General features: G+C 62.6%; 2 protein-coding genes across 2 annotated transcripts; both read right to left on the bottom strand.

Moving 5' to 3' along the window:
- Positions 1-1,201: 1,201 nt before the first annotated feature.
- On the bottom strand, positions 1,202-11,818 carry ACVRL1 (activin A receptor like type 1). The gene is made up of 10 exons (XM_054183083.1): positions 11,490-11,818; positions 8,146-8,216; positions 6,534-6,758; positions 6,021-6,220; positions 5,811-5,910; positions 5,291-5,437; positions 4,941-5,216; positions 4,197-4,394; positions 2,407-2,537; positions 1,202-2,309 (listed from the first exon to the last, which is right to left on the bottom strand). Exons 2-10 carry the CDS (start codon positions 8,210-8,212, stop codon positions 2,175-2,177), a joined length of 1,479 nt encoding a protein of 492 aa, XP_054039058.1. The 5' UTR covers positions 8,213-8,216; positions 11,490-11,818; the 3' UTR covers positions 1,202-2,174.
- A 5,003-nt stretch (positions 11,819-16,821) lies between these two features.
- Positions 16,822-19,760, bottom strand: ANKRD33 (ankyrin repeat domain 33). Its single transcript, XM_054183085.1, has 4 exons — positions 19,452-19,760; positions 19,030-19,159; positions 17,744-17,884; positions 16,822-17,603 (listed from the first exon to the last, which is right to left on the bottom strand). The coding sequence occupies exons 1-4, from the start codon at positions 19,758-19,760 to the stop codon at positions 16,822-16,824; spliced, it is 1,362 nt and encodes a 453-aa protein (XP_054039060.1).
- Positions 19,761-22,080: the final 2,320 nt, after the last annotated feature.

Below are 22,080 nucleotides of genomic sequence, written 5' to 3' on the forward strand. Positions count from 1 at the left end.
GGCCGGCAGGGAGCGGGGCTGGGGCCGGGGGGGAAGCCTGCGGGGTGGGGGGGAAGGGTGTGTGCGGGGTGTGTGTAGATGTAAAGGTACGTAAGGGGGTGCGCGTGCCCGGCTGCGTGCCGTCGGGAGGGCGCGTGCACGCGTGGGGGGTGGGCACCCCCAAAAACCCCGGACAAGGAACCCCAAAACCCCGGGCACGGCACCCCGAACTTGGACTCAGCACCCCAAACCCCGGGCGGAGCACCCCGAGCCCCAAGCTGAGCACCCCTAACCCCGGGGCAGGGCACCCTGACCCCCGGGCTGAGCACCCCAAATCCGTCAGGGCACCCCGAGCTCCAGATTGAGCGCCCCAAACCCCGGACTGAGCACCCCAAATCCGGAAGGGCACCCCAAACCCCCGACTGAGCACCCCATACCCCGGGCAGGGCACCCCGAACCCCAGATTGAGCACCCCGACTCCCGGACTGAGGACCCCAAATCCGACAGGGCACCCTGAGTCCCAAGCTGAGCACCCCAAACCCTGGGATGAGCACCCTGAGTCCCAGGCTGGGCCCCCCAAACCCCGGGCTGAGCACCCCGGGCCCCCTGAGCCTGGGCTGAGCACCCCAAACCTCGGATTGAGCACCCTGACCCCACGCTGAGCACCCCAAATCCCAGGCGGGGCACCTGAAACTTGGACTCGCCACCCCAAGCCCTGGGCTGAGCGCCCCAAATCCTGGGTTGAGCACCCCAAGCCCCTGGCAGGGCACCCCGATCCCTGCCCTGTGCAACCCTCACCCCGCTGCCAGCAGCTGCCCTTTGCCGACCGGTTTCTCCCAGTCCCTAACTGGGAGCGGGACACAAAGGCAGGACCAAGACCCAACAACATGCTGGGAACAAACGGGGATGTTCTGGGAAAGGCTGAGGTCCAACTGGGGCTGAAACCCCACAGTGGCCATGCTCCCCCTTCCTCCCCGGGGGGTTCGCCCTCGCAGGGCAAACCCCAGGAAGTGGGGGGGCTGGTAGCCGCAGCCCCCCCGCGTGCAGCCGGGCACAGGGAGAGGGTTGGCAGGGGGCTGGATCCAGGTTTATTGCGGGATCTGGTGACGCCGGAGCGATACACGGCAGCTACGTGGTGTTGAAGCGATGAATTCAGCCATGCAGAAGCACTGGGGTCTCATCCTGCCACCTCACCCGCTGCCCCATGGAGGTTTGGCAGCTGTTAAGCGATAAAATAGCTTTACACTTTATTAAATATATTAAATCTGAATAATTAAATAATTATGGAGTAAGGCGCAAAGCTGGTTCTGCTGAACATCCCGGTCCTGTCTGACCAGCCCCGAATGTGGGGTGGTTTTCGGGATGGTGGTGAGCGGTGCGGGCTGGAGCTGGCCGCAGGGTCCACCAAAATGGCCTGGAAAACACCAAAATGTTGGAAAAACCCAAAAGGGCTTGGAAAGGGGGACTTCTGGGGAAGGATCAGGCCACCACGGCCACCGTCTCAGTGTGTCCCTGTGGCACGGGGGATGCTCAGACCCTTCTCGGTGCCGGCAGCTTCTCGTCCTGAGCAGCCCCAAGATGCGCCAGGGTGCGGATCCAGCCCAGCCCGGGGGATGCTGCCCTCGGACCATCCCCTTTCCCAGCCAAACCCAGACCTCCTCCGGCGAGAGGCGCGCCGGGCACTGCGGGCCCGTCGGGGAATTCCTGCCGCCGCCACCGCCGAGCCTGCGGCATCCCCGCTGCCGACGCGCCGGGCAGGCAGGTTTGGGCAGCACCCGCTGCTGGGTGCCGCACCGGGCGCCGGTGATGGGTGGGTGCTCGGCCGGGCTCGGGGGCTGCGGCAGGGGATGGTGCTGGCTCCGGTGCCTGCTCGTCCATCGGCCGTGGCGTCTGGCCGGGGGGCTTGGGTGGGCCCCAGGCGGCCCTGCTGCCATCCCCGCCAGGCAGGCGAGACGGGCCGGCGTCAGATGACAGATCCGGGGGGTATTTTTATAGCCGAGCTGGAAGATTCCTCCCTTGCTTTCCCCCCCCTCCCCCTATTTTTTCCCTTCTTGCAAATTAAAAAGGCTCCAAGAAAGGGTGGGAAAGGCGGGGGCTGCGAGCAAAACCCCCTCCGTGACTGGGAGCCATCCCGGCATTGGCTTCGCTGCTGTCCCCGGTGCAGCCCGCGAGTGGCTCTGGCGCGTTCCCAGCGCTCACTGCTCCGGTTTGGGCTTTTCCAGGGAATTGTTCAGCTTCTTCAGCGTCTTTTTAATCCGCAGGGCGGTGAGGCGGGCTGAGGGGCTCTGGTACCAGCACTCCTTCATGATCTTCACCAGCGCCGACAAAACCTGGGGGAGGCACAAAAAGAGGGGAAAATTGAGGAATGTCACGGGGAGCAAAGGTCTGGCTCGGGGTGGGAGCAGGGCGGTCCCCTCCGGGACTCACCAGGTCGGAGAAGAGGCGGTTGGGGATCACAGGGGTCTGCTGGTCGATGCACACCACCTTCTTCATGTCCTCAAAGCTGGGGTCGCTGGGGACAGCATCAAAGAAGGGCGGCCGGTACTCCTCCACGATGCCTGCGAGCAGTGGGGTGTGAGGGCAGGGGGGTGTGTGGGGTTCACCCCCCACCCTCCACATCATGGGGTCCCCGGGGGGATTTGGCACAACTGACCTGCACCCTGCCTCGGGGGGCATGGGGGGCTCTGGGAATTGCCAGTGTGATTTGCTCCCCCCCCACTGCCACCAGCAGCGATGCTGCCCATGGGGTGCACGGCTCCAGCCCCCGCTGCACCGCGGGACCTCGCTGGATGGCACGGGGAGGCTGGGGCTGGCTCCAGAGCCAGCTGTAGCATGGATGGTAGCTCCAGCCCCAGCCCTACCATCAACCGCAGCTCCAGCACCAGCCCTACCATCAACTGCAGCCCCAGCCCTACCATCAACCATCAACCGCAGCCCCAGCCCTACCATCAACCGCAGCTCCAGCACCAGCCCTACCACCAACCGCAGCTCCAACACCAGCCCCACCATCAACCGCGGCCCCAGTCCTACCATCAACCACAGCTCCAACACCAGCCCTACCATCAACTGCAGCTCCAGCCCCAGCCCTGCCATCAACCATCAACTACAGCCCCAGCCCTACCATCAACTGCAGCCCCAGTCCTACCATCAACCACAGCTCCAGCACCAGCCCTACCATCAACTGCAGCTCCAACACCAGCCCCATCATCAACCGGAGCCCCAGTCCTACCATCAACCACAGCTCCAGCCCCAGCCCTACCATCAACTATCAACTACAGCCCCAGCCCTACCATCAACCACAGCCCCAGTCCTACCATCAACCACATCTCCAGCACCAGCCCTACCATCAACTGCAGCCCCAGCTGGAGGACCCGCACCAGCTCCTGGCACTGATGCCACCTTGCGGCCCCCCACCTCCAGCCGGCAGCCCCATGGTGAGCCTGCCAGCTGGCCCAGCTAATCCCCGCTTAGTGCCTCCATATGGCTGTGTGTCCGCAGGGTTTAACCCCTTTGGGTTGCCCCGAGCACCCACTGGCCCCCCTGCACCCCGGTGGGTGGCCCCTGAGCCTGGAGGTCCCTTGGAGCCCCTGTCCCCCACGGCCCGGGACTGCGCAGGGGCCACTCAGCCCATCCCGGAGGACAAGGGGGCCTGGAAGGGTTAAAACCAGCCGGCTGAAGGTCATCTCCTGCACATGGCTTTGGTAATTCGGAGTAAATGTTTAATCTGAAGGAGCCCCGGGGTGGTAAATGAGATTATCCAGGCCAGACTGCGCCCGGGGGGACCTCCTGCCTCACCCGCCAGCGCCCACCATTTAATTAATGCTTCTAATGGACTTTGCTGGCGGTGAGCGGTGCTGGCTGGGCAGCCCTGAGAAGGAGCCTCTGCAGTGTGGGGGACCTCGTCCCCACCCCCGTCCCCCCGAAGCCAAGCACCGCCGGGCCGGCCGGAGGTCCGGGCCATGGCCGGCTTCCAGGCAACGCTCCACGCTGCTTGTTTTCTAATCAGCGCTGAACAAACAAAGCGCTGATTGAGTCTAATGGGCCCTTTAATCAGGGAGCCGGGTGCTGACACTAGATTACAGTGTTTATAATTTACAGCTAATCTGCTGGGCGAAGGGAAAGAAGAAAAAAACCACCATAAAAAGGAGAGAAGGAGGGAGCGGGAGCGGAGCCGTGCTGGGAGCAGGGAGCGTGGCAGCCGGCTGGGAGGCACTCACCGTTCACCACTGTCCGCCGGGTGATCTCCCAGAGCACCAGCCCGTACGCCCAGATGTCCGTCTTCTTGTAGGACTCGAAGCAGTCGGTGCGGATCTGCTCACTGAGCACCTCCGGGGCCATGTAGCGCTTGGTGCCCACCCGGGGGTTGTTGCCGATGTCCAAGTAGTCACTGCCCTGGGAGTGCATGACGGCCAGCCCTGCAGGGGTGCCGGCCCCGGTCAGCGCCGCGCCAGTGCTGGGCCCCCAGGATGATGCATCCCTGGGGCACTGCATCCCTGGGGTACCACAGCTCTGGAGCACCACAGCCCCGATCCCTGTGCCACCACATCCCTGGGGTGCTGCATCCCTGGGGTACCACATCCCTGGGGTACCACGTCCCTGTGTCACCACATCCCTGGGCTGCTGCATCCCTGGAGTACCACATCCCTGGGGCACCACATCCCTGAGGCACCACATCCCTGGGGCATCACATCCATGGGATGCTGCATCCCTGGGGTGCTGCATCTCCAGGATGCTTCATCCCTGTGCCACCACATCCCTGTGCCACCACATCCCTGGGGTACCACAGCCCTGGGGCACCACAGCCCTGGGGCACCACAGCCCTGGGGCACTGCATCCCTGTAGTACCACATCCCTGAGGCACCACATCCTGGGGGTGTCACATTCCTGGAGTGACACATTCCTGGAGTGACACATTCCTGGAGTATCACATCTGTGGGGTTCTACGTTTGACCCCATCTCACCCAGGTCCGCGATACAGCACTGACGGTTGCTTTTCACCAAGATGTTCCTGCTCTTCAGGTCGCGGTGGGCGATGGCGGGCTTGCCCTGGGTGCCGAAGATCTCTACGTGGAGGTGGACAAGGCCGCAGATGATGGAGGAGGCCAACCCCAGGCAGGTCTCCACGTCCAGGGCCGTCCTCTGTAGGTAGTCGTAGAGCGAGCCGTTCTCGTGGTAGTGGGTGATGAGCCAGAGCTGCGTGCTGGAGTTCCTTGACGTCATGTCGGAGGCGATGAAGCCTGGATGGGGAGAAGAGCCAGGACCATGGAGCCGCCACTCAGCCGCCCCCTGGCTCCCCTGTCCCCTCACTCACCCAGGATGTTGTCATGCCGGAGGAGGACGGTGTTGTAGATCTCGGTCTCGCGGAACCACGACTGCTCGTCCCGGGAGGAGAAGATCTTCACGGCCACGCTCTCCCCATGCCACACGCCTCGCCACACTTCGCCGTAGCGTCCTTTGCCTGTCGCAGCCACGGCACCGCATCATGAGGCCCCTCTGGCCCCCAGCCCCCTCCCCACACCCAGGGTGATGAACGTGGGGTGCCCAGTGTGGGGCTCCCGGTGTGGAAGAGCAATGGAGCGGCGCAGGGTCCGTTGACCTCGGCTAACTGCCGCCCATGCACCCAGCCGCTCCCTGTCCCCCCACCAGCAGGACAAGGGGAGAACTTGGGCTCTCTACAGGGTTTTGCCTAATGCGATCATGTCCATGCCCCCTCCCGGGTCTGGTGTGGCGGTGCCATCACCAGCTGCTGCGGGGAAGGGGTCCGGCATGTGCCCAGGTGCCAGTTGGGAGGGCTGGGGCAGCCTCCCCCCATGCCCGGCCGCTCTCCTTACCCACGCACTCCACGAGGGTGATCTGCCGAGCCACCGTTCGCTGGACGAGGAAGGGCAGCCCCGAGCCGCTGCCTGTGGTGCAGTCGTCATTCAGCAAGTCCTGCACAGCCGGGGCGGCAGCGGGGTCAGCCCTATGGCCGCCCCACACCTGGCACATCCCTCCCTCCCGTGCCTCGGGGGCATTCAGGGTCCCCCCTAGAGCTCACCCACCTCCAAAGTGCTGTCTCCCACCATGGATGTCTTCAGCATGAGGTCCGTGTCTCCAAAGTCACTTTTCTTGTGGCGGTGCTGGGCCACCTTCCAGCAGAAGAGCGCCGTGAGCACCGTGAGGATGAGGAGGGTGAGCAGCGGGACGAAGATCATCAGGAGGAGGTTGGGCAGGGAAGGTGCCTTTCCCAGGGCCTCTTCTCCTGCGGGGGAAAACGATGGATGGGAGTATGAAGGTTGGAACTGGGGAGGGTGGAGGTCTTGGTGTTTGGGCTTGGACCTGGGGAGGGTGGCTTATTGTTGGGGTCAGCCCCATGGATGGCGGCTCTGCAGGCACAGCCCCAAGAAGGGACAACAGAGGTCATCTCGCGGGCCTTGTCCCACCTGGGATAGGGGGACCCTCGAGGTGCTGAGCGAGGAGGGGGATGATCTGGAGACCCAACCACATCCCAGCCCTGTGGGCAGCTCTGCCCCTCTCCCCCCTCAGCTCCTCGAAGGCGGCCGTGCCCCCCGTACCTTGCAGGAAGATCTCCAGCTCAGCGTTGCACATGCTGAAGTTGCAGCACGTCATGCCGTACTGCTCCGTCACGGGCGTGTGGCAGTTCTCCAGGATGTTCTGGGAGAAGCAGCCCCTGTGCTGGGTGATGGTCCCCTCCTCCTTCCTCTTGCTGACGAAGCACACCTTGCCCGTGCAGGTGGGCAGGCTGCAGTGTGGCACGTCGCAGGCGCACAGCAGCTCATCTGTGGGCATGAGGAGGGGACGCGTTGTGCCATGGGACCGCCCTGCCACCCATCCCAGGGCACCCTGGTGGCTTTGGGGACAGTGACATCTGTCCTAAAGACTCTTGAACCACATTTCCAGAGCAGGCAGCCCGGGACCGGCTGGGGAAGGCGGCTGCGGGTGCTCAGCACGGGGGAGCCTGTCCTGAGACCTCCCGGAAAATCACTTGCTCCCAGCTGGGACCCTAAAGCCAGCCCCGAAGCTGGGGGTCGCCTGTCCCCGTGCCCCCGGGAAGGCAGCAGAGAGGCTGTGCATCCAGCCCCACCGCCTGGGATTAACTGGGACGCACTGGTTTGCAGCACACAGGGTCACATCCCGCCCGCGGGGTCCCAGGGGACGCGGGAGCACCCCGCTTCGGGGCTGCCTGCGGGAGCCGGGTCCCGGGAGCCAGGTTGGGATGAAAAGCCCCAAACACAGCCAGTGCCACCCCAGCGGGTGCCGTGGGAACACTGCGTTTTGGCACCCAGGTGCCGAACCCAGGGTCTTCCCTGGAGCTTTCCCCGGCCGCCTGAAGGCGCTTCCCCGCGCTGTGGTGCCGCAGCAGCAGAGAGGGCGGCCACACTCCCGACCTCCCAATTTAGCTCTGCCCTTTCGTAGAGAAAATATCCCTCCTGGAACTGGCGAGTTCAGCGTGAGGGCAGGCAGTCAGACGGTGGCGAGGGAACGGAAGGACGGCAGTGAGGGGACGGACGGCTGTGGCCAGGGCCCCCTCCTGCCCCTGTCCCCGCCCTGTCCCAAAGGCCGCCCAGGGCCATGGGGTGGTGGTGGGACCAGGTTGGTAAACCCTGGGGGTTGGTGGTCCCATGGGCAGGATGGGGACCAGGTGGGGACTCATCCTCCCCACGAGCTCTGCTCTTCCTCCCCGGCACGGCCACGCTGCGTCGGTTCTCCCTGCACAGGCGCCCAGCCTGGATCTGTCCCCAGCTCACCCCGGTGCCCCCTGGGGGTCTCGACCAGCTCGTCCCTGCTCCCCACCAGCAGCACCAGCGCCCCAGGGAGAAAACACGTTCTCAAGCACGTGCGGGCAAGCTTTTTCCCCGACTCCCCTCTGGTGATGTCAAAGCACTTGATGAACCGTAATTAGTTAAGCTGAGATCCTCTCCTGGAGGCAGGTCGCCGTCCCAAAGGGGAGAAGCCCCTCGCTGGGGACAGCGCGGGTCCCTGGGGGGCCCTGCCGCCCTCGGCGCTTGCTCCGGGCGAGCTTGAATGAACTGCCCTCCGCAGTGGTTTATTTCCAGCAGAGCAAGTGATGACGTTCCCCGAGAGTCGAGGGTTTATTTTAACCCCCCGCGCGTGGCCGAGAGCGCCCAGTGCTGCCCGCCCTCACCGCGTCCCCTTGGTACTCACCGGCTGCGAAGCCGAGGGAGAGGGTCATCAGCGCCAGCACTGCCCGGCCGGGGGCTCCGCACGGCATCGTCCTGGGGGAGCAGAGGGGTGAGAGACAGCCCCCCACTGCACCCTGCAGCTCCCCACGGCCCCCCATGGCCCCCCGAGGGGCTCATTGCCGGGCTGGGGGTGGCCACAGGGGTTTTGGGAAAGAAGCGGGGGGCCGGCGGGGAGGGCGAGGGCTATGGTAGGATGTGTTGCTTCCAAGCGGAGTTCGGCCCCGGACGTCCCGGGTACAGCCCTTCCTGAGAGCAGAACCCCGGGACCTCCCGGGCTCAGGGGACCTCCCAACCATGGCACGGAGACACCGTGCACGGCCCCGCAGCGCTCGGGAGCGCACCGTTAACGGGGACCTCACCACGTCCATGCCGCCCCAACATCCTTCCTTTATCCCAGCCATCCGTGTTCCGGCATTTCCCACCATTCCTGTGGCTCCCACGCTGTGTAACCACAGCCAGCAAGCAAACCCCATGGGTTCGGCAGCAATGGCGAGCAGGGTGATGCCATGGCACTGCCGGACATGACAGCTTTGGCAAGACTCGTGCCATGGGACAGAGCTCAAAGCCCCCCCGTCACAGCGCACCCCCCGCTGGCACCAGAGCCACGGTCCGGGGCTCGGCCCTTGGGGGGGCTTTTCTATGGACCTTATCGACGATGCAAGCAGAGGCAGCCAAAAATTCCCCTGCTGTGCCTTTGTGGGAAGTTTTGCCGTTTTTTCTCTGTTGTTTTTTTTTTTTTTTTTTTTCCTTCTAAAAGAACCATTTCTGCCAAGGCAAACACGGCGGAGCCGGTGCTGCCCTCCACCCCTCGCCCCGCCGGCATCGCTGCCCCTTTCACATGGCTGAGAGCTCGGCCGGCGGCAGCCGGGGCTCCCCAGCCCCTCCTCGGCTCATTCTTCGCGGTTCCCGACATAAACACGCCAAAGTCTCCGTTTCCTGCAATTGAAGGAGCCCTGCCCAGGGCCGCCGGGACAGGAATCAAGATTGTTTAGATTCTGGCCTTGATGGGGAAGCGAAGTCACGCAAGCCCGGCCCTCGAGAGCATGCACGGACGTGGCTGACACAGGCAGGCTCTGGCTGTGGCGTAAAACGGGCTTTTCCTCCCCAAAATAGCTCTCTTGGTTGTTGCTCGTGGGGAGGAAACGGCGACCGGGTCCCGGGGCCGGAGGGCAGGAGCGGGGTCTGGTCCTGGGTGCCCCGTGCCAGGAGCGATGGCCGGGCTGATCTCCGGTGAAGCGGCAGCTGGTCCCTTGGCTGGCCTGGGATCAGCTTAATTTTAAAAAATAAACTTCCCCGGAGTTGGGGTTCTGCTCCCTGAGCCTCCAGGATGCTCCCAGGCACAGCGCTTCTCCTTGCAGCCCTGAGAACTACGAAACGCATCTTTTTAAAGGGAAGCTGAGACTCCCGGGTGGTGAATTCCCTCCTCGGGGGCACTTCCAAAGAATCCCGAGCCGTTCAGTCGGCTGGGGGATGTTTGCCATGAAACACAAAGCAGTCGAGGCCTCCCCCCAAGCTTTGCTGTACGTGCGACAGCCCCGCACAGATTTTCCGTGCTAACCGAGAGCAAACCTTAACCCAGAGCCGTCCCCGGCGTCCTGTAGGAGAAATTTCCCAGGTGCTTCTGTCAATGGGTCAAACCAGCCCTTGTGTCCCCATCCCTGTCCCCAACCTCCCTCCTGTCTCTCTCGCACCGGAGCTGCAGTGCACGCACCCTCCAGAGCACCTTCCCCAGCCCGCCTGGGGGCTGAGGGTGAGTCACGTTGCCGTGTTGCATCTTTCCATCCTTTGGGATTTGCAGCAGTGTCAGGAGAGGGAAGAAAAAAACCCCCAATTTAAACCTCTCAGGCGGGGCATGGGCGCTGGCAAAGCATCTGGGAGCAACAGGCAGCCGTGCCGCGGTGCTGGCTGGGGGGGTCCGGAGCAAGACCCAGCCCTGGCGAAGGGGAATTTCCCTGTGCCCCCATGGTGAGAAAAGCAAAGGGGCTGTTGAGGGGAGACGGAGCAGGAGGCGGCAAGAGCCCGGGGAGGGGATGGCTGGGCTGGGCACAGTCCTCAGGGACATGAAGATGGCTGGAGGATCCCTTGCTCTTACTGGGGTGGCTCGGCGGAGCTTTGCAAGCCTGGTGCTTCTGCCCTCCCCTGCAGTTTCTGCTGCTCCCGGGGGGGGGTTTGGCCGCAGGACGTGGCTCGTGACTCAGTTCCCCTGTGTCGCCTTTTTGAAGGCAGCCGGACACGGTGGAGACCCTTGCGCCACCCGGCCGGGCAGTGCCGGCGCTGGCTGGGGGGACGCAGGGCATGTGCCAAACACTGACAGCACTGGCTGCGATGCGAGGGGCTGGATGGACACCGCATCCGAGTGGGCAAAGGCTCTGCCACAGACTCCCAAGGCTTCAGCTTGGTTTCAGGCAAGGGACGGAGGTTTTCCTCCCTGCTGCCCATACTGCAGGGTCACCACGCACGTAGCAAAGCCGTTTGCGTCCCCTGGACCCTCCGGTGCAGCTGGCGCAGGAGGGACGGATGCAACGCTCAGCTCGGGTGGGCTGCGCTGCCCCGGCCCCTCTCACACCCATGGGCATCGCTGTGCCGTAAACGAGGGACGCAACAAGAGCAGCAAACCCGGCTCGCACCCGCCTTCATCTCTTGGCGAGGCAGGAAAGCGGGGCCGGGGTCGCACACAGCTCCTCGTGCAGAGCCGGGACGAGGGGAGCGATCCTGCCCCAACCCTGCCCAGGGCTTGAACGCCGCCGGTGGGACAGAGCCCCCACGGCACCAGCTTCGCTTTAGGCACTTTGTTCTGAAAACGGAGCCCCTGCAGCAGCCGTTTGTCTCTCCCTCGCCCACTCCTCCTCCGAGGGACCCGGCGTTCGGCTTTGCAGAAGGGCTACGTCGAGGTGGCGCGTCCAGTGGCGTCGCTGCCATCGGTGACCCACCGCCCTTGCTCCAGCCCCTGGCCAGTGGAGCCGTCAACTTTCACTCATTTTACTCACGCCTTTCCAAAATACACCCAAATTCTCCATTTCCCATGTCAGCTCTGGGTTTTGGTAGCGGCCGCATATTGTTTCATCTCTTTCACAAGCACCTGGGGATGGATCCTGCTACTACCGCACTGGTGTAAATCCAGACTTAAGCTCCCGGCTCTGCCAGAGCCCCGATTCCAGCCTCCCTGACATCAACCCCGGCGTCCCACCGAACGCGAAGGAAACGGGGCCAAATCCTGATTTCGGCTGCGCTAGGTTAAATCGGGAGGGAGGCGCTGAGCTCGGGGCTGCCTCAGACCCTGCCAGCACCCGGCGCTTCCCCACTCACCTACAGCATCCGCGTCCTGCGGGCGCCTGCGGCACTGCCCGGCCCCAGCGAGGCTCTCCTGTCCCAGGCTCGGCGGGGGCAGCTCCACTCCGTGCCGTGCGCCCCGGCTTGAAGGAGCTTCATGGGGCTGCTCCCCTCCCACCGCCCATCCCGGCACCACAGGGGCTCCCGCGGCTGCAGTGTCGCCCGTCCCGGTGGGGGAACGTCTCCGTCCTCGTCCCCGTCCCAGACCCAGGGGCTTGGCTGAGCGGCCCCGTTGTCCGAACGCAGCCGCTTGGCAAGCGTTCTGTGGTCTGGATGTGGGAGAAGTCAAAAAAATGTTTCTTATTACTGCCTCTTCCTGCCTGGCTTCTCTCCACCACTCCCAGCTAATAAAGCATTTCCTATTGCTGAGCACACATCCACGGCCAGCCTCCCTTCCTCCCGCACACCGGGCCCCAGCTCCATCCTGGTTGCCCTCCCTTGGCCCGTTCCTCCCGCCCCTGGCCTTCACCGGATGCTTTCCCTCCCCACTTTCATGGCTTTCAAGGCAAACCCAAGCCCTCGGTGGGGGGACGTGCATCATGTCTCCTTCCCCGAGCATCTAAAGGCCTTTGGCAGAGAGGTGGCCGGTTGCTTTGATGGTCCTGGGGGTGGGAATGGTCTGGAGAGATGCTGTGGGAATGACCTTGACATTGCGGGAATGACCTTGACATGCTTGGCCATCCCTCCCGCTCCAGCATCCCGCCCTCACAGGGATGGGAGCACCACGGCAGGGCCAAGGGGCTCCCCGGTTATTCGGTGTTGGCCACAACTTCCCAGCGGGACTTTCAGGCTGGAGGGCAGGGGCTGGGTGTCCCCCAGGGTGTAACACGGCATTGGGGGGTGCCGCCGCATCGTCACCCCATCGGGGATGCTCGCCCCAGCTGCGGGCATGGAGCAGGCCTGGGGTGGGCCAAGGGGGTTTGCTCAGTGCCTCCTGCCATCACGTCCCTGCTGACCCCCACCACTGCCCTTGGGATGCTGCAGCAGCGGGCGCTGGGACACGGGTGGTGGGGCCGCTCCCACGGGGGGAGTCTGGGCACTTCCCGCTCCCCCAGGACACATGGTGCCGCCGGGGCTGCGGGCAGAGGAAGTGCCGCTTCCCCTTTTGCGGCTTCGGGTTCGTTTTCTTTCAGCCACCCCGCTCTCGGCAGCTTCGAGCTCCTCCCGCTCCCCTCCTCACCCTCCAGCGCCTTCCCAAGCCCCATCCCTGCCTTTCTCCCGGCTGCCGCCCCGGCACGGTGACCACCTCCAGTGGGCAGGGGGATGCAGCCGGAGCAGGCAGCCGGCAGCGTGTGGGCTGACATCGCTGCCTCTTTCCTAACGAAGTTACAGGGCCTGATTTACCTCTCTGTTCCCCGTTGCATCACCAGCCACAGTTGCACCATGAACCCAATCGGCCCCCGCCGCCACCCCGTGCCGGGGGAGCGGGGGCCGGCTGCGGAGCTTTGAGGTCTTGCTGGCCGCCTCTCCCCGGCTATCGCCCATGATCTAGGAAGTTTAAACAAACAAAAGCACAAAACCAGGATAAAACATGAAGGACCTTCATGCGTGACCTTGCCCGTGCCGGGGCCGGGAGGTTTGCAGAGCCGGCGCAGGGGAAACGGGCAGTTTCCATCAGATAGGAGCCGCCCGGGAGGAAGCCGGTGCCTGCAGATGCCTTATCGCCATGACCATCTTTGCTCCGGCATGTGGGTCCCAGTGATCTGACCGGCGATCGGCCCCTCCCGAGGTTATTCCTGGATGGCTCCTGTGTCCCAGCTGCCTTCCACAGGCACAGGCACACGGTGGGCACCGGCACCCCACCTTTATGGCCACTGGCAAGAGTGTCCCCGGGCAGCCGAGCACGCCGCCTCTCCAACGAGGGCTGGTGCCGGCTGCTTCAGTCCCTGGATTTTCATCTTCCAAATGGGACAGGTCCATATTTTAACAACGATCATCACCGGGGGAATAACCACTTGCTGAAAAACTTCTAAAAGTTGCCACGTCCTAATCCCAGGCGACTGAGGGAACTGGCTGATGTAGTTGCCAAGCCTCTCTCCACGATATTTGAAAAGTCGTGGCAGTCAGGTGAAGCCCCTGGCGACGGGAAATAGGGAAACATCGCACCCATTTTCAAAAGGGTAGAAAGGAGGACCCTGGGAACTACTGCCCTGTCTGCCTCACCTCTGTGCCTGGGAAGGTCGTGGAGCAGATCCTCCTAGAAGCTGTGCTAAGGGCATGGGAGGTGATTCGAGACAGCCAGCATGGCTTCACCAGGGGCAAGTCCTGCCTGACCAACCTGGTGGCTTTCTACATCGGAGTGACTGCATCAGTGGACAAGGGGAGAGCTACGGACATCATCTATCTGGAGATCTGCAAGGCCTTTGACATGGTCCCCCACAACATCCGTCTCTCTACGTTGGAGAGATACGGATTTGATGGGTGGACTGTTTGGTGGATAAGGAACTGGGTGGATGGTTGCATCCAGAGGGCAGTGGTCAATGGCTCGATGTCCAGGTGGAGAGGGGTGACAAGTGGTGTCCCTCAGGGATCTGTACTGGGACTGGTGCGGTTCAATGTCTTCACCAATGATTCAGACAGTGGGATCAAGTGCACCCTCAGCAAGTTTTCTGATGACACCAAGCTGAGTGGCGCGGTCGATGTGCCAGAGGGACGGGATGTCATCCAGAGGGACCTGGACGAGCTGGAGAGGTGGGCCCGAGCAAACCTCATGGAGTTCAACAAGGCCAAGTGCAAGGTCCTACTCTTGGGTCGGGACAACCCCCGTTATCGATACAGGCTGGGGGATGGCGTGATAGAGAGCAGCCCTGCGGAAAAGGACTTGGGGGTCCTGGTGGATGAGACGCTGGACATGAACCAACAATGTGTCCTTGCAGCCCAGAAGGCCAATGGCATCCTGGGCTGCATCAGGAGAACCGTGGCCAGCAGATCCAGAGAGGGGATTCTGCCCCTCTGCTCTGCTCGGGGGAGACCCCACCTGGAGTCCTGTGTCCAGCTCTGGAGCCCTCAGCACAAGAAGGACACGGAGCTGTTGGAGCGGGGCCAGAGGAGGCCACGAAGATGTTCCAAGGGCTGGAGCCCCTCTGCTGTGAGGACAGGCTGAGAGAGCTGGGGGGGTTCAGCCTGGAGAAGAGAAGGCTCCGGGGAGACCTTAGAGACCCTTCCAGTCCCTAAAGGGGCTCCAGGAAAGCTGGGGAGGGGCTGTTTGGAAGGGCATGGAGCGATAGGATGAGGGGCAATGGTTTAAACTAGAGCAGGGCAGGTTTAGATTAGACATTGGGAAGAAGTTCTTTCCACTGAGGGTGGTGAGACACTGGCCCAGGTTGCCCAGAGAGGGGGTGGAGGCCCCATCCCTGGAGACATCCAAGGCCAGGCTGGATGAGGCTCTGAGTGACCTGATCGAGCTGAAGATGTCCCTGCTGACTGCAGGGGGGTTGGACTAGATGGCCTTTAGAGGTCCCTTCCAACCCAACACAGTCCATGATTCTATGACTGAAAGGGCAGGGATGGGTGGGAGCCCCGGGCCGGGCTGTGTCTCTGGCACTGCTGCCGTGGAAAAACAAATTCATCCGTAGAGGTTTATTAACGAACGCACCGAGCCCACCCCAGGCTCTCTCAGCCGCAGGCAGGGCACCGGGCTGACCATCAGCAGTGCCGCGACTCACCATCCCGCGCTTGCCATGGCCCAACCTCCCACCACCCCCTTGAAGCCGAAGTGCGACTTTCTGTCGTCTGGGTGCTCGTTGCCGCATGCTGTGACTTCAGCCCATGGAAAGGCACCAGTACCCCCAGACCACGGCCGGACCCTCCCCGTGGGTGTCCCCATCCCTCCCTGGGGGTTCCACCGAGCCGTCCTGGCAGAGATGGAGGGTGATGAGGGGCAGGCGGGGGCCCGGCTCTCCCTTCCCTCTGCGCAGCGGGCGCCGGGCTGGCGCAGCGCGTGCGAAGGCTGCTCCATGTGCTGTCCGCCCCCGGCTCATCTGCGAGCTGCTGCCGGAGCTGGCGAAGGAGGGCGGCCACGTGCCGGGGAGCCCGACGCAAGCCAAAGGCTGGAGGGGAACAGACGGGGAGGTCGCAGCTCCTTCCCGACCAGCGTCCTTCCCCCGGTGCCCCGTGAAAGGCAGAGCCTCAGCCTAAAAGTGGGGAGTGGGGGGTTTTGTCCCCCTAAAGAAGGGGACAGTGAAGGGCGGGGGCTCCGTCCTGGGCTGCCTGACTGGCCAAGGGTTATTTTTATAGGTATATATAACCTGGACTGGTTATTTATTACCTGGATAACTAGTGCTTCAAGCAGCTCTCGCTCCCTTGGGGGTCAAACCCGGGGTGCTTGGGTGTTGCAGGAGCCACCGCAGCGTCTCAGGGCAGCCGGCACCCCAGGTTCACCATCCCACACCCCAGGATGGAGCCAGATTTAAGAGGAGCTGGAAATACTGGGAGCACGAGCCGGCTGCTGCTGCAGCACATCCAGGGTGTGCCGGCACCCGACAAACCCACAGCCATGGGGTTCCCTGTGGGTGCAGGCGAGGGGTCCCGTGGCTCCACGTGGGCACAGGCTGGAGCTCCTGGAAGGTGGTTTTCCTGGGAACAGGGACTTCTGGGTCGCATCCTGGGTAAGGTTGGAACACAAAAGCTGCCTCCTCTCTGGGAAGCAGCTGGGGAGGGAGCCCATGAGCACCCCAGGTTTGGGTTCCAGCGTGGAGATGCTTCCCTGCGCTGAGCCTTGCTTTGTCCACCCGCAGCTCAGGAACACAGAGGAGCGGGAAGTTAATGTCACCGAGGGGGTGACGGGGTGGACAGGGGACGCTGGCAGCAAGGGGGAAACGTTCCTGCCAGCCCAACAAGCAGCCCTGAGCTTTATTCATTAAATCAATCCTGTTAACATGGCAACCACTTCCATTTCAATTTGCATGGCCGCGTTCCACCACGTGCTGCGAGACCAAGATCTCAGGAAGATCAAAGAGGCAAAAAAAAAAAAAAAAAAAAAAGAGAGAGGAAAAAAGAAGAGAAAAGAGACACTTCTGCTGCAGACCTGCTCCCTGGCAGACCCAGAGCCCAGCCCAGGGCAGGGTCTCGGCCCATCAGAGCCCAGCACAGCCAGAGCCGGGTCCTCAAGGCAGGAGAGGACGAGGGGCCAAGCAGGGGGTCGGGGACGCAGGACCACAGGGGCTGGGGCATCTCAGCTGGATACGTCCCCAGCATCCTCCTCCCTTGGGCATCCCCATCCCGCCGGTGAAGGAAACCACCCCTGTGCCAAAAGCGAGCAAGTCCCAGGGGATGGCTGGGAGCTCCCCCCACCCCGACACCTCCTGCCTCAGCAGCTCTTCCCCCTTTTCTTCTTTTTCTCCTCGGTCTTCGCCTCCTTGGCCGCTTTCTTCTCCTCCTTCCGCTCCTTGTACCTCCACTTGGGTGGCTGCAGCAGGTTCTTGTCCCCCCCGCGCTGCCTCCGCTCCCTGCAGCGGGCGGGTGGGCAGGAGTCTTTGCTCACTTTGATTTTGGGGACGGGCTCTCCGGGGAAGATGCGGGAACACCCGCGCTGCAGCCGCAGGGGCAGGAATCCCAGGAGGCCGCCAGCTGGCCGGCGCGGCGGCAGGAGCCGGATCTCCGACATGGCTTGGCCATTGCAGGAGGATGCAGCAGTGCTGGGGCACGAGGCGCCTTCTGGCTCAACGTCTGGATCCGGCACATGCTGCCCGAGGATCTCTGGCACCGACAGCCTGCGCTTGCCCACCTCAGGGGGGCTGTCGGGGCAGATGGTTTGGCAAGCAGTGGCCATGAAGGGGCTGGCGAGGGAGGTGGTCATCCTCACCATGTGGTCCATCACGCCGTCCTCCTCAGGGTCGTGAGGGAAGTTGAAGGTGAATATGGATTGGATCTTCTCTGACAGCCTCTTTCCCCTGGTTTTAGGGCCCAGGGCCTTGGCCACCAGCTCTGCCAGGGCCGGCCACTCAGGCCGGTACCGGGTGCCGAACTGCTCTGCCCGTGGGCGCCGCAGGAGGCTCCGGATCCGCATGGTCGTCTCGAAGCGGCCGGTGAAGGCTGCCCACTCCCTGGCCGTCTTCCCCTTGACGGGATCCACCGCTTGCAGGTCTGCTCCTGGAGACACCGGGAGGCAGTGAGCATCACCGCGGCGTCCCACCCCGTCCCCCGCCCAGAGCGCATGGTGCAAGCGCAGGGTGAGCAGCAATGCCACCCCTTCCCAAAAAACCCCGAGGAGTCTCTGGGGAGATGCTCACCGGCCAGGAGCAGGGCAGCCACGCAGTCCTGCCGCCCCTGCACCGCAGCCTTCATCAGCGCCGTCAGGCCCCGGGGGTCCCGCTTGTCCACCTCGAGCCCGGGGTAGTAGTTGAGGAGGTAGTTGACGATGGTGATGTGTCCTTAACAGCCAAGAGAAGCTGCGTTAGAGTTCCGACAGTTAACGAGCGATAACTGCTGGTTGGAGAAAAAAGTATTTTGCAACTGCACCTCGTGAGGACAGAAACGCAGAAATGTGGAGGGCTCAGGACTGAAAGGGTTTGGGTTTATTTTGTTTTGTGTGTGGCTGTGCAGGGAACAGCACTGGCGCACCAGCTGCTTCAGCAGAGAACGCAGGAAAGAGTCCAAAAATGAAATAAAAATCATCAATTCCAGCAAGGATAAAGTGGGAATAAAAGGTGATCCCCACTTTGAAAGCATCCTTCCCCCCGCAGTTAATCAGGGCAGCAGGAGACGGACTCTTCTGTAGAAGCAAGAAAAACCACCGTGACTGGAGATTTGGTCCCTACTCATGGCATATGCCAGCTTGGACTTTGTGTGCAGGTGAATCACTGCAGCTCACGGGGCTTTTCCAGAGCACGTGGGGCGGCTCCGGCTCAGCCCCGTGCGGCTGCTCGGGTGAGATGCGTTGCAAGACAGCATTGCTGTAGGAATCTCTGTTTTGGCATCACCTACACTGTTTTCAAAACCGTGCTAAGGTGAACCGTAAACTTAGAGGGGGAGGGTCACATCCCTCGGGACCCTCAGCTTTCCCGATGGCGCACAGGAGCCCCTCTGCTGTGGGGACAGGCTGAGAGAGCTGGGGGGGGTCAGCCTGGAGAAGAGGAGGCTCCGCGGAGACCTTCCAGCCCCTTCCAGTCCCTCAAGGGGCTCCAGGAAAGCTGGGGAGGGACTCTGGAGCAGGGAGGGGAGCCATGGGATGAGGGGGAAGGGTTTTACACTGCAAGAGGGAGATTTCGGTGAGATGTGAGGAAGAAATTCTTGGCTGTGAGGGGGGTGAGCTCCTGGCCCAGGTTGCCCAGAGAAGCTGTGGCTGCCCCATCCCTGGAGGGGTTCAAGGCCAGGTTGGACGGGGCTTGGAGACACCTGGGCTGGGGGAGGTGTCCCTGCCCGGGGCAGGGGGTGGCACTGGGTGGGCTTTAAGGTCTCCTCCAACACAAACCATCCTATGATTTTAAGGGTTTTGGACAGGAAGCACAGGGGGTCACATCACTTCTTGAGGGGTCTCACGGGGGCTGCCCTGTGCCGAGGCTGAGCGTGGTCTCACCTGCCTGGGCTGCCATCATGAGGGCCGTGTTCCCATCCTTGTCCTGCTGGTTAACATTTATGTAGGGGCACTTCTGCAGCAGGGGCACGATGTCCACGAAGCCCTTGTAGCAGGCGACCATCAGCGCGTTCTGGAGAGGGGGCAGCACTCAGCGCCAGGGCCGGCACCGCACCATCCTCCCTGCCGCAGGCCTCCCCATGGCCCCCCACTCTGCCCCCCTGCCCCAAACTACTCAGGCTCGGGGTGGGAGGACAGACAAGGTTCTGCTCCAAGGATTGGATCAACCCCAGGAGACCCATCCCTTGTCAAAGCCAGGACTCTCCCTCCTCGTCCACCTGCTTTAGCAACCACCCCTGCTCAGGACCTGCCTATTCCCAGGAAATCCTCTTTCTACTCTGCGGGGTGCCCACCCAGACGCTCACCCTCCCGTTGGTGTCCAGCTCCATGGCCTCACTCCGGGTCACCCCGAGCTCCAGCCTCTCCTGCACCAGCTTGGCATCGTTCCTGGCGCAGCACTGGTAGAGGCTGAGGTCCCCGGCACCACCAGCCCCCTGGGAGGGCTCGTAGCAGGGGTAGACGGAGTCGTCGGAGAAGATGCTGCCAGTGTCCGAGGGCTCCGACTCATCCTCCTCCTCCTCCTCCTCCTCCTCGTAGTGCAGGTCCGGGTCGGAGGCATCCAGGCTGGAAGCAGGGGCTGCCGCATGTTCTCTTCCACCACAGGCATCTGTCATCCGGCCCGGCCGGGGGGAGCGAGCCCAGCTTGGCCCTGAGCCCTGCTGGGGGCTGGGAGCCTCTCCCGGGAGGACGAGGGGACGCTCCGGACCGTTCACTCCCCCCTGTGCAGACACAGAGTGGGCGTGGGAACCGTGTGGGCTCCGGCATCCCTCATCCCTCATCCTGCCGGGAAGCCTCGGCCAGTTCCCAGCTGCTGGCACAGCCCATGGGTCCCATTTCCATCCTCTGCCCCATCCAAACGTGCTGGGGGCTTGGGTGCTGCGAAACACCAGGAGGGGAGCAGCTCCCTACGACACTGTCTCCAGCGCAGGGTGGGGAAAACGGGGGGACGTCGTGGGAGTTTGAAGGGTGGATAAATGTCCCATGGTCCGGGTGTTGGATCCAGGCGGGTGGGGAGGTTGGGGGATGTCTCCGGGGCAGCAGGGATGCCGGTCGGGGCACTGGGCTACGAGCCTTCCCCGCCGAACTGCTGCACATCAAAGCAGCAGCAAAGACCTTTCCCAGTGGCAGAACCAGGGCAGCGTGCAGAGAGAAGGGTTAAATCCGGCTCCTTACGACCAAGCAGCAGGCGAGCAGAGGCCGGAGCTCCCCGAGGAGCCCCTTAAACCGTGTGACATGGGAGAGCCCTCCGCCCTGGCACAGGGGCTGCGGGGCAGGGACGGACTGGCTGCAGCCTGGCAGCAGAAATGAAACCATTCTGCTAGGTTAGAAGCCGACCATTAATTGATTGGTACTGCCAAAGGAAGAACGCCTTCACAATTCCATTAAACTCTCCCACCCCTCTTAGACATCCCAAAACCAGGCTCTGGGGATGGGGGATGCTCTGCTTGCCATACCCTGAGCTTACCTGGGGCTGCTCAGACCTTCCCCGCGGGTCCCTCTTCGGCTGTGCAGCATCGTGGCTCCAAGCAGGACGGAAAATTTGGCAAGAGACAGCGGAAAATCATCCCTACCCTTTGCAGCCAGAAAGAGATTTCTGCTGCGGGTCTGAGGTGGCCTTTGGGCACCGACGCTGTGACAACCTGCACGTTGACGTGGGCTCAGCTAGCCAAGATATCTTAATTTAAACTGTTGCTTAAAATGGCTCCATTCATCCTGAGCGGGATCAGAGCCGCTTGGGCAGGATTTAGCATCTTTAGCTGAGGAGCTGCTGGGAGTCCTGGGCTGTATTTTTATACCTGTCTCACCTTGGTAAGATGCTGCCACTTGAGCAGCCCCCGCCAGCTCCGCTAAAACCCCCCAAACTCCCTCCCAGCTCCCTTTGTACGCAGGTGAATTAGCTGATCGGGTAAACCCGGGGAACTGCTGCTTTGGCCAAGGGCGCAGACACCCATAACTGTGCGGGTGCGTTAAATAAACTCCTGAATCCCCCCTTGAGAGGTGCCTTGGAGCCTCCAGCCCACCTCCTCCTCTGGGCAGGGGAAGCCCAAGCCCTCGGGGCACCGGCGAGCTCAGGGCAGCCTTAGCCAGGAGCTCCAAAAAGCTGAATTCCACGTGAAACCTCACTGCTCTCTTATCTCCATCTTTTAACGGTTGGGTGGGTTTTTTTGTTTTGTTTTGGGGATTTTTGTTCGTTTGTTTCCTTATTTTTTTTTGTGTGGTTGGTTCCTTTTTACATGTTTTTTGAGGTTCAGGGGCCAGCTGCCCCATGGGATCTGGGAAACGGCACTTTTAGTCCCCCGGATCAGCTATGTCACAGCAAAAAGGCCTGAGTTTGGTCCCAGAGCAGATCGTGGGAGGCCACGTTCTCCGTTTAAAGCAACCGTTAAGGCAGAGCCCCAAAGGTCACTTTGCTTCATCCTTGAACGTGAAAATATGGAGGAGATAAAGGATCCCAGCTGTTTCTTTTGTGCTGGGCGCATCCTGCTGGGAAGCGTGAGCTGAGGAGCCCCGTGATGAACACCAGGATCCTGATGCTGAAGATGAGGATCCTGATGCTGAAGGCTGCGGAGCCGGAGCTGGGCTTTGTGCCTGCAGTGTTCTCCCAAACCCTAGTGTCACCCTGGCCGTGTCCAGCCCTGCCAAGGCCTGCTCCGAGCCCTCCGGCACCGCATGTGGCTGGTTTCCAGCCCCCTTGGAGCTGCTCTGCCTGGGAAAGGCCCCAAAGCTGGCAAACGCGCGGGGGGATCCCCAACGGCAGCACCGAGAACCAGCCCCAGCCCCTCGCTGTGGGGCTGAGCCCGCTCTCCCGCTCCGCCGACGGGACGGCGCGGCCAGCGCAGTGTCACCCCGCTGGGACGCCTCCTGCCCCGCAGCCGCCCTCCCGCGCCCCCTTATCTCGGGAGAGGAGCGGGAGCAGATTTAGGGCTTAGGGAG

The sequence above is a fragment of the Rissa tridactyla genome, chromosome 24 (assembly GCF_028500815.1).
Source record: "Rissa tridactyla isolate bRisTri1 chromosome 24, bRisTri1.patW.cur.20221130, whole genome shotgun sequence".
Classification (NCBI taxonomy): domain Eukaryota; kingdom Metazoa; phylum Chordata; class Aves; order Charadriiformes; family Laridae; genus Rissa; species Rissa tridactyla.